At 56.3% G+C, this 11004-nt stretch overlaps 1 protein-coding gene across 4 annotated transcripts; it reads left to right on the top strand.

The window, feature by feature from the left end:
• Positions 1-16: 16 nt before the first annotated feature.
• On the top strand, positions 17-8565 carry SSR2 (signal sequence receptor subunit 2). 4 transcript variants are annotated; one of them, XM_068922446.1, is made up of 8 exons: positions 17-118; positions 728-795; positions 2411-2695; positions 5374-5528; positions 6494-6592; positions 6971-7079; positions 7259-7336; positions 7672-8565. In XM_068922446.1, the coding sequence occupies exons 4-8, from the start codon at positions 5374-5376 to the stop codon at positions 7780-7782; spliced, it is 552 nt and encodes a 183-aa protein (XP_068778547.1). In that variant the 5' UTR covers positions 17-118; positions 728-795; positions 2411-2695; the 3' UTR covers positions 7783-8565. The 4 variants fall into 4 exon arrangements, with proteins under 4 accessions (XP_068778547.1, XP_068778546.1, XP_068778544.1 ...); XM_068922445.1 differs by lacking the exon at positions 17-118 and adding an exon at positions 312-555; XM_068922443.1 differs by lacking the exons at positions 17-118; positions 728-795 and adding an exon at positions 2095-2291.
• The last annotated feature ends 2439 nt before the right edge of the window (positions 8566-11004 follow it).

Below are 11004 nucleotides of genomic sequence, written 5' to 3' on the forward strand. Positions count from 1 at the left end.
GAGCTTGCGGAGGGGCGGTGCCGGAGATGACTGCGCATGCGCAAAAGGGCGCGGAGCGCCCCGTTGGAAGGGTCCGCGGGGGAGGCTCTCATTCCGTGCTCCCTGTCGCTCCTGAAAGGTGCCGGAGCAGGACGAAGCGGATCCAAAGAAGAAATCGAAAGGGGCTAGAGGGTCTCTGAGTGTCATATGGGGGAAGTTTAGTCCTCAGCGCCAACCTGACCCCTCCCGTAAACGCTTTGGTCTCGCCCAGCGCGGGGCATCACGGGAGTGGCAGGCTTCCGCGCGGCATGCTGGGAGCGGTAGTTCGGGCCGCCTGAGGCCCGGGGCGAGGGGCTGGGCCGCCGCGCTGAGGGCGCTGCCGGGCGGGACGAAGCTCCCGCCGTCGGGCCTGGGCCGCCGCCCTGGTTCGCCTCAGAGCGGAGACCCTCGGCCTGCGGCTGCGAGGCCTCCCCAGGGCCCTGGTGTATCGTGATTCCCCCCTCGGTTCAGCGCTCCCTGAGCCCGAAGCAGCCGGTTACCTCCCCCTGCTCGTGATCCAGCCCGTCAGCTTGCTCAGTATGTTACTATAGAGGAAGAGGGGCAGAAAAGGAGTCCGTTTGCCTTTTCGCAAAAGCAGCAGCAGCAGCCTGGCTGCATGGAGAGGTTTCCAGCTTTCCCAGTTTATTTTCCTTGACCTGTTTCATTGAGTAACACGGCTCTTTTTTTTTTTTTCTCCCCTCTCTCGTAGTTAGCAGCTCTCTTTCTGCTCATATGGAGCCACCAACGGTTAACCAGGAAGAAAAACACACAGAAAAAGTAGGTTGGATGTGTTATCCTTTGCTGTCCGGCTACTGCTTGAACAAGGTGCTTTGCAGAGAAATTCAAGTCTCCTCTCCGTCAAAAGCCCTAAGCGTTTTAGGCCAAGGACTGGTGTTTTCTCAGTGTTTGTGTGATAGCTGCCCCCATGGAGTTGTGGTCTATGACTGGGCTTCCTGGCACTATAGCAAATCGTACTGATAAATATCTTGCGTAAATTTAAGTCTCGCTGCAGCTCCCCACAATAACAATCTTTCAAGGAGAATGAAATAACGTGTGTGAGGCAAAGCTTCAAAGTATGGTAGGTGGGCGCTTGGTTTCTGGGGTCTATTTCCAGTTGCAGGCTGGGAGCGTAGCCTAAAGGGTGCAGCAGTGGGGTCAGACTGTGGTTTTCTGCAGCTCTAGTTAGCCTTGAGTGAGTCATTTTTCCATTTTATACTTCCCATTCCTCAGTGGAGGAAAGGGCAAAAGCCTGATCCTCCTGTCCTTTCTTTCTCAGCCCCTGACTGCCAGCCACAGGAGTGCTTTGCCCTGCAGGAGCGCATGCGCAACACGCTCCGGATCCAGACTAAGGTTGCTCTGGCCTATCTGACCCTCCCGATTGCAGTAGATCGTGCGGCTGCTGCTGCAAAGCCAGCAATGTAAGAGGGAGGAGCAGGAGGCAGGTCTGCAGGGCACAGCCTCTCTCCCCAAGTGACCCAGCCCCACGCTCTGCCCTCCAGTCACCTCTCCTTTGTATATCCTGCATGGAGGTGCGAGCATGACAGTCCATATTACAGTGGCTGTAACAGGGCTGCCCTTGGAACAGGAAGTACAATTATTATCGATGTTTTCTGTATGATTTTTTTTAAATGGTTCATAGCCTTCCCAAGGGCTGTTCAAAAGGACCTGCACTGAGGTGTTGGAGAGAGGAACCCAGCCTGTGGTTATGCAGCTTCTGTGGTGGACAGCTGACATTGATTTGAGCTTTGTGATGTTTCCCATAGTCTGTGGCTCAGCTAAGCTCTGCCCAGTTTCAGGAGTGCTAACTCCCAGTCTCCTGCTCTATTACTGTCCTGGTTCGTGGGGGAAAGAAGAAAGTGGGTACGTGGAGGTCTGTTGCCAAACGCTGAGCGGGGAACTTTGATAAGAGCAAGAGGAGTATGAGGAGGTACATGGAGCCCGTAGCTGGGAGGTTTCTGGAGAGGTGGATTCATGGGTTGTTTATTTGTGTGTGTGTATGTGTGAGGAGGAACACGTATATGGAGGTGTGGATTTGGGGAAGTTCTTGTGCCTTTGTGGCCTTCCTCCCACCAGAGGTCTGCAGGCAACTGCCTGAGCAGCATGGGAACAAGTGACCTCTCAAGGCTTCCTCCTGGAGATTGAGCCCAGCAGCTTTTGCTTTGGTTACCGGTTTTGCAATGGGGAGGTCAGTACGTTTCCTAATCTGTCGGAAACAGAAGGGCGGAGCGTCTCTGGTGTGAGGCTAGTTAGCGGAGTGGCCCTAATATACGAAGGTACAGTTTTGGGGGCTGTGTGCTGGGAGAGGCAACCCACATAGCTAACCTCACGTTTAAGGAATTTAACCGTGATCCCACTCCCTGCTCTCGTCCTCTTCTCCCTCATCATTTTGCAGAGTCTCTATGCAGTCGTCATTACTGGTGAGCTGGGCACAGCTGCTGGCCAGCCTAGTCTTCAGCATGCTCCTGCTGCTCCTCCTTGAAGTGCTTTTCCGAGCCGTGGTGGTCATCGGGTTCCTGCTCTACCTGCTTGTCGCTAATTGAAGGCAGGAAAGTGGGGAAGGCACCTCATCTCCCCCTTGGGCCCAGAACTCTTCAACGAGGAGATAAGAGAGGAGAAATACACAAACTGCCGGAACAGATGGCGAGAAACGTGAACAGTAGTCAAAGGAAGAGGGGAGGTATGGACTTTTTCTGGCTTCCTATGTTCCATCCTGGCTTGGCAGCTTTGTTTACTTCACTCCCAAAGCACTAACTCCAGCAAACCTGAGCTATAGGTTCAGGTCACTGGTCCTCTCCTAAATAAAGGGCAACCAGGTCCTGGAGAAGTGGCACTGCCTTGCTCCAGGGATCAGGTGTACCTACCAGCCTGTCCTACCAAGCACCAAAATCCCCGTGCACCTCCAGCCGCCTCCCCTGGGGCAGCGGGGCCTGGCACAGGCAGCAGCTCTCCGTTTTCTCCCCCGGGAGGGGTGGTTCTTAGTATTTGTTTGGACTAAAAGCTGGCGTTTTGCAGACGCTTCTGCCAGGTTTCCTTGGGCAAAGCCTCTGCCCCGAAAGGGGACCCAGCGGCGGCGCGCTGTGCGCAGGCGCGGAGTCCGGGGGGGAGGACTACCTTTCCCAGAGTGCTGCGCGGCGCCTTCCGGTCGGCGGGGACTTCCGGCCGCTCTGTGCTGACTCGGCCTTCCGCTGGGTGCCGCGGGGCAGCGACGGTGAGGGGCCTCTGGGGGTCGTGGGGGGGGGGTCCATGGAGGGGGACTGTGGGGCAGGGCGGATCTATGGGGGAAGTTGTGGTGTCTGTGGGGCAGGGCAGGGCCGTGGAGGGAGCCCTGGAGGGGGTCTGTGGGGCAGGGGGGAGCCCTGGAGGGGGTCTGTGGGGCAGGGGAGAGCCCTGGAGGGGGTCTGTGGGGCAGGGGGGAGCCCTGGAGGGGGTCTGTGGGGCAGGGGGGAGCCCTGGAGGGGGTCTGTGGGGCAGGGGAGAGCCCTGGAGGGGGTCTGTGGGGCAGGGGAGAGCCCTGGAGGGGGTCTGTGGGGCAGGGGGGAGCCCTGGAGGGGGTCTGTGGGGCAGGGGAGAGCCCTGGAAGCCCTGGGGGGGGGGGTCTGTGGGGCAGGGCAGAGCCATGGAGGGAGCCCTGGGGGGGGTCTATTGGGCAGTGGAGGGCCATAGAGGGAGTCCTGGGGGGTCTGTGGGGCAAGGGAAGGCGTGGGGAGAGCCCTGGGGGGGGGTCTGTGGGGCAGGAGAGGGCCATGAGGGGAGCCGTGGGGGAGGGGGGTCTCTAGGGATAGGGGAGGTTCATGGGGAGAGTTCTGGGGGCAAGTAGGGGACTCTCTGGAGGAAAGGGAGTGTTAGGAGGGTGGTCTCTGGGGGAAAAGTGGGGTCTGGGGAGGGGTCCTGGGGGAAGGGGGTATGTCAAGGGCGTGAGGGAGTCCTGGAGAGGGTGTCTCTGCAAGAAAGGGGGGCTCTCTGCTGGGTGAGGGAGTGCTGTAGGGATTTCTGTGGGGCAAGGGAGATCTGCTTAGGGGTGAGGGAGTCCTGGGGAGTCAGTGGGGCAGGGGAACTGCATGGGGAAGCCACGGAGTGGGGGTAAAGGGTGCCGTGGAGGGGGAGGAATTGGGAGGTTGTCTCTAGAAGCAAGAAAGCATGTAGGAGAGTCTGGGGGTCAGAGGGGTCCTCAAGGGGTGAGGGAGTCCTTGTAGGGAGGCAGCAGGCTGTTAGGTGTCTGGGGGTGAGGGTCTGGGTGCTGCTGGGTTTCAGTGGCCCGGGGAGGGGGGCTGCCTTGGGAGCAGGCTTTGAGGGATGTGAGGGCCTGTCACCGCTGCTGAAGGGGGAAGGGGTGTCCCTGAGTCAAGGGGAGTACTGGTGTCTGGGCTCCCGAGTCTGCTGCCTGCACCGGTCGGGGGAACTGGGTGGTTCTTTGCCCAGTGTTTGCAGGGAGCGATAGCTCTGAGCCTGCCCTGGGGTCTCCGGGCTCTGTGGGGTGTAGGAGCAGCCTGGGGTGGGAACGTAGGGAGGGAAGCCGGGGCGGGGGGGTATTGAGGGAAAGGAAGGATGCCCTGGCACAGAGAGTGGAGGCTGTGACACGTCAGCAGCTTTTGCATAGTAAAGCGCTAACAAGTGCCCTTCTGGGTAACACGTATAATCACCGTGTGGTCTCCTTTTGCTGTCTGCAGGGCAGCTCCAGAGATGCTGGGCTCAGGGAAACAGGGACACGTGGCCTGAGGCAGGGAGTTCTGGGGACTGAAAGGCCACTGGAGGGAGTTGGTAGTACCCAGCGGCTAGGAATAGGAAAGAGTAACGTATGTTGGAAATGAGCTAGTGCTCCCTGAGAGGAACAGGGAATTTGGTGGGGAAAAGAACCAGCTCTGTTTTGTAAGAGGTGGCACAGACAGTGGTGGAAAGCTGCTGCACTTCACGGTGCCTTTTTAATTTTTGAATCAGTCATGAGAGAAGGTTTCTTGGACATAGGAGCTAAACAGTTAATTGTCGCAATGTTGCTCTGAAAGTTGTTGGAAGAGGCTTTGTGGTCTGAAACCTTTGCAAATTCCTGGGATGTGAAAAAGGGGAGAGGTACCTGTTGGGGCTTTGAACAGGGAGAAAACCATCTAGGCCATTGCTGTGCCATTACTTAGATGCTTACAGGAAGGTGTACAGGTATTTTGGGGTGGCTGCAGACCCGTGTGGAGCCAGGGTCGTTTTCTCCCTGCTCCATTAAATGGTCCCTTATCAATATTGCTGTAAAGCATGCAGCTGTTCATATCTCACTGCACCTGAATATTTGCATTGCTGTCTTTAGCTGTCCCATATGTGTTCTCTTTGCAATGAAATTGTCAAAGACATTTCATTTTGTTTTACTCGTAGATGAAGCTCCTGGTTCTTGCTGTGTTTGCCCTGTTTTATGTGGCCCACTGTGAGGAAGGGGCCCGGCTACTGGCCTCCAAATCTCTATTAAACAGATATGCTGTGGAGGGCAAGGACTTGACTCTGCAGTACAACATCTACAATGTTGGCTCCAGGTAAGCTTTATCTGTGCTCCTGATAGTGCAGGGGGCAAATGTTGTGTGCGTGTCTCTGCAGTTTGCATGGACAGGATAGGCTGAGGGGAGGTCCCTAGAGTAAAAGCCTTTTGCATGTTCCTGCTGTAGTGCTGGGGGTGTGAGATGTGCTCTGAAGGCACTGACCTGGTGAGAGACTGGCTCAGGTTCCTGTTCCAGAAATGTATCTGCTTTCTTCCCTTTTTGAGCTCATTAGGGTCTACTCTAAAACTCCTTTGAGGCTCTTCCTTCATGCCTGCTCCTTGGGAGCATGGTGCTGGCCGCGAGAGGTTCCCATAGTAAGGAAGATAAACTTTACAGGTGACCTTTTTGGAAGGGCATATGATTTGGGGGGGGGGGTTTTGAAGGGGTCAGTGGGTCTCTGCACATGTGAAGAGCAAGTCAGTGTTCACAGAACTGCTTGAAGACTGGTTTTAGGCTCTTTCATGACATGCTGTTGCCTTTGTTCCCCCTAACTCCGAGCTCCCGCCACCAGCGCTTGAAGGTCTGACCCAGCGATTTACCTTTTCCTTCCTGTTCCATTGTTCTGCTTCCGCTGTTTCCACTTTCACCTCTTGGCTGCTCTAGCTCTCTATCCACCGTGGCACAGTTATATTCCTGAGTGATGCAGTGCTCTCCTTTTTGTGTACGCGCCCTCCCTTTCTTGGCTTTGTGAGCTTTTTTCCACATCTAGTTCCTTGCCTTTTTTGCAGCTTCTCTCAGCTTTACCTTCCTCCTTCATGTCAGACCCTACCTGCTCCGCAGTCTCTTTTTAATACACTTTGTCTCTCCTCCCCGTCTTTTCTTGGTGTTTTTTTATGTTCCAGAAGTCAGTTCTGGCCGCTGAATTGCCAGTATGGAACTGCCATCCCTCTGTGGTGCAGTCCCCAATGAGTAGAATACCAGGTCTGGGACTCTCTTGTCATCTCTTTCTTTGTTGCATTTAGTGCTGCTTTAGATGTGGAGCTGTCGGATGATTCTTTTCCCCCGGAGGATTTTGGCATCGTCTCTGGGATGCTCAATGTCAAGTGGGACAGGATCGCTCCGTATCTTTGCAAGTTGTGAAACTATCTCCCCTCCCAACACTTGTTTTTATCCCTAAACAACCCTGAGCTCTCCTATCCTTGTCCCTGGAATTCCAGCCCGCCGTACCCTGGCCAGAGTGTTGGATGCAAACCTCTGTTCTCCTTGAAGGTGCTGTGTAAAAAGTTCCTTGCAGTCAGATCACTGTGCAGTTCATATGTCTGGGAAAGAGGAGTGGATGGATTGACTTTGGATGGGTCTGGATATGTGTAACTACAGAGGACTCAGATCTGTCAGCCAGACTGACTTTACCATCTGTTTCGAGTCTTGTGTTTTACCTGTCTTCTTACTTTCCTTCCTTTGATGAAATGCAACTATTTTCCTTAACTTATGGATCTCAGAGCTAGTAATGTGTCCCACACCGTGGTTCTGCGGCCTCTCAAAGCTGGCTACTTCAACTTCACTTCTGCTACCATCACGTACCTGGCACAGGAGGGCGGACAGGTTGTGGTGAGTGACTTTACTTAGTGTCTATGGGATCCTAGCCCAAACTGAACAGCAGATGTGTCTGACTTATCTCTGAGCTGCTTGTTAGGGGATGATGCGTGCCCTTGCTTTCTTAGACAACTCGTCCTGTGCTGTAACAAAGAAAGGTGGCAAATACTAGCTCTCCCCCTCCCCTTTTTTAGGTTGGTTTCACTAGTGCTCCTGGGCAAGGAGGAATTCTGGCTCAGCGTGAGTTTGACAGGAGATTTTCCCCTCATTTTGTAAGTATCTTTCGATTGGTAATTCATTTGCCTGCGTGCTATACTGCAGCGACTGCATAACACAGCACAGGGGGATGTCGTGCCCGTTTGTGGTGCATCTGCTTTGCACTACAGTCACCTGGAAAACGCTCAACAGGGATTGCGGTTAATTGGCATCAATTGTCCAGAAGATAATTTCGCAGAAAGAGCCAATGGTTTTCGTCCTAGCCGGCTCTGAGAAAGAGCTGGCACTGTGGGATTTGGGAGAGGAGCTTTGAGGGTACAAGATCTGATGGTTGTAAGGCTTGGCTCTGCATGATTTGTTTCGACTCCTTCCTAACAATTTCGCCTTCTAGCTGGACTGGGCAGCTTTTGGCGTGATGACCCTGCCTTCCATTGGGATCCCGCTGCTGCTGTGGTACTCGAGCAAGAGAAAGTACGACACTCCCAAGACCAAAAAGAACTGAGCAAAGCCAAATGCCACCAGCACCCCAGAGCTCAGGAGAGAACAAACATTTACCCACCAAGAACAGCAGGTGTGTTTGGATCAGCAACAACCAACCCTTCAAAGCACCAGCTGGCCTAAGCTTTGCCCTGTGAGCAACGGGGAGTCACCAGTCATTTCAATGGCAGTGATGTGTTGCCTTCTCCCTTTAAAAAACAAATAAACCAACCACAACCAAATCCCCTTGTCAGCATATCCGGAGCAGACAGTCACCGTGCTCTGTTGCAGATAAGTGCCAATGCAGCTCTGATACGGACGTGTTAACAGGCAGAGGAGCTTGTTTGTGGGGGTGCAGCTCTGCAGCATTTCTGGCATCTCTGCTGCCTTCCAGACTCCTTTCAGCCAAGTGGATCTCGGCCTGCCACAGTCGTCTTGGACCCCCTAAAGTCTGCGCCAGCATCGGATCCCTCTTCCAAGTGCTGCGCGCTGCCCACCTTGCAGAAACGCTTGTGGGAAGAAGCTCCATCTAGTGACAGTAGCGGACCTCCTTTCTACAGAGGCTCGTTAGAGCTGCTGCTTTGCTAGGTGGGGCATGGGAGGCCAGCAGTGATGCTTGTTCTCTAGGAAGCCCCGTTGCATTTCAGTGAGCAGTTAATTGCCGTGTTTCTGTTTTTCTGGTCGCTCTGTTGAGGGTTGAGGTGTGTTGAGGTACTGAGAGTTTTGTAATAAAATGAACACCACAAAACAAGGCTGCCTTTCTTTCACCAGGAGGTCCTGGAGGCAGGTGGCTGCCTCCAGAAGCAGTTAATGGGCATACTGTGTGTTTGTAGCACCTCTGGTCCAGCTTCAAAATATCCCAAGACTTTTCTATGGGGCTCTCCTTGCTCCCTCCCCTGCTTTTGCAGATGTGGCTGTGAAACCTCCATCGGCAAAATAACTGGAAGGGTAAGAGCAGAGTGAACATGTGGAAAGCGGAATTCGCTTTTTCAGGTTCGTTTCTCTGTTCCCTGAAGGACTGGTGACTCACACCAGCTTTCCTGACAGCCTAAAGCATGTCAGTGCTGCCCCTGGACCATGTTGAGACTCATCGAGCACCCTTAGCAGCCCTGCTGAGTTGAGATGGTTGAGCATGTGGCGGGAGGAAGGCGTTTGTGGTTCGGAGGACCGACAGGGTGAAGGTTGGGGAGAGGCCAGGCGTGACGCGTGCCCGCACTGCTGCGCGTGGGGAAGCCTTCCATTGCCGGGGCTGGTGGGTGCGCGCTCGCTTCTTGTGCCGCTTGCTTGATCTGTTCCTGTTTTGGTGGCCCTAGGATAAGATTTCCCTCCACAGCCGTGAACAAACGGCACCGTGGCTGTGCGCTGGGCGTTGATTTGTGCTTCCTCTTCCTCTGGAAGAGGTGGTGGCACAGGGATGAGTTGCCTCAGGGGACCCGCAGCAGGTGAGAGGTGGGAAGCCCTGAGCTTCAGGCAGCAGCTCTGCGACAGTTCACCAGCCCTGGTGGCGGTGTGCAGGGCTCCCGCGGTGCCACCGGGCACTGGAGCCCGCTCACCAGCACGGTGGTGGCAGCCGAGAAATCTGTGTTGGTGGATTGAAATCCCAGGCCGTGCTGGAGCGAACACTGTGCCTTTGTTCCCAGAACAATGTTTCCAAGCTGGGATTCCTCACCCCCTCGTCCCAACCTTCGCTGCCACCGGTTGCACCCTTTGTTTTGCCTTCTGGGTGTTGCAACCGGCAGGATTAGGGAGACAGTCGCTGCTCGATGCCGCACAACGCGCGCGCCGAAGGGTGCGAGCGCGGAGGGCTCGGGGGGGCTGCACGAACGGGTCTGACTGGCGCAGCCCGCGTCCCCGTGCGGGGCTGCCTCTCCCTTGGACGTGCCCGGCCGCGGAGCTTTCCTCCCGAGGCTGAGGTAAGGCCGCGCTGGCTGGGAAACGGGCTCTGCCTGCTTTGAGGGTTGTCCCTGCTGCGCCCTGGGCATCGGCAGCGGGACGGCGCGGAGGCGAGAAAGGGCGAAGGCGACTAGTGCCTCTTAGCAAAGCGCTCCTCTGGGCTGTGGTTTTTGAGGGCTGGCTCGGGAGGTTTTGATGGGAGACCGATTTAAGCACGGGAGTTGCCCGGTATCTCCGATACCGGTGTCCTTTGGCCTTTGCATCGTGCTAACGCTCGAAACCCCGGCGAACGCAGGGAGCGGCGGGTGCAGCCCCTCGGCGTCCGCCGGGGCGGGAGCAGCGAGGACCCCCCTCCTCCCCGGCCGCCGAGCTCCGGCCTCAGCTCCGCGCGCGAGCTGGGAAAGGGCTGTCGTGATCCCGCCGCGGGAGCAAGGGACGCCGCCGCTTGAGACAAAACTCCCAGTGCTTTTGGAAAAACCTCAGAGTTTGTTTTCCAGCCTGGTTTATCTCGCGGCGGGCCAGGGCTCCCGGCACCGCGAGGGTCCCGCTGCCGCCCGCTGGGTTAAAACAAGCGCCCTCGGCACCTTTTCCCAAGGGACGCAGGGCAGAGGGACGGCGGCGAGAAGGCTTTTTTATTATTATTTTTTTTTTTTTCCTGCTGAGCTGGCGCTTCCTGTGACAGCAGAGCTGGGAGCGGCCGAAGGGTTAAGGCAGCCCTGGAGCCCGTTTGGACGGGTTTGACCCGGTGACGTTACCCAGGGCCTGAGTCACCTCCGCCCGCCGCCAGCCCTTATCGGGCTGTCCCCGCACCCGCCGTCCCCGGTACCAAAAGGGGCCGGAAGAGCAAAATCGCGCGGTGCCGAAGCTGGGCCTCGTGCCGGGGTCTCCCCTGCCGAGGATGGGGAAACTGAGGCACGGAGTGGCCCTGAGCCGCAGCCGCTCTGCCTCGGGGCGGCCCCGCTCCTGCCCGCCGCCCGACCTGCTGTGATTTTTTTTTTTTATATTAATAATAATTCCCAATCCTGCACGTTTCTGGCTGCTGGTAGCCAGAAAGGGGCAACCGTGGCCCCGAGCGGGAGCATAAGGCTCCCGGACTCGGGAAGCTGATGGAGCAGGAAGAAACCAGGGCTGCTCGGCGGCAAGGGATGCCCTGAGCCCCGCAGCCGCTGGGTAAGGAAGGAGAAAAGCAAGGGGAGGAAAAGGCCGAATTCGGGGCAGCCGGCGAGGCCGGGGGAGCGTCGTCACCTGGGAGCGCCGGGCGCGGAGGCTCCCGGCCGTGCGGGGCAAAGGGTTAACAGGCAAAAGGATCTGATTTGCCAAGTGGTTCCTGGTTTATTTAATGTGTGCAAGAGGC

This window comes from Struthio camelus, chromosome 30 (assembly GCF_040807025.1).
Source record: "Struthio camelus isolate bStrCam1 chromosome 30, bStrCam1.hap1, whole genome shotgun sequence".
NCBI lineage: Eukaryota > Metazoa > Chordata > Aves > Struthioniformes > Struthionidae > Struthio > Struthio camelus.

Excerpts from the sequence above, each read along its gene's own strand:
- SSR2 (XM_068922446.1), top strand. The coding sequence starts at position 5,374 with ATGAAGCTCCTGGTTCTTGCTGTGTTTGCCCTGTTTTATGTGGCCCAC. Across the intron at positions 7,080-7,258 it reads AGGAGGGCGGACAGGTTGTG|GTTGGTTTCACTAGTGCTCC; the intron begins GTGAGTGACTTT and ends CCCCTTTTTTAG. Across the intron at positions 7,337-7,671 it reads GGAGATTTTCCCCTCATTTT|CTGGACTGGGCAGCTTTTGG; the intron begins GTAAGTATCTTT and ends TTCGCCTTCTAG.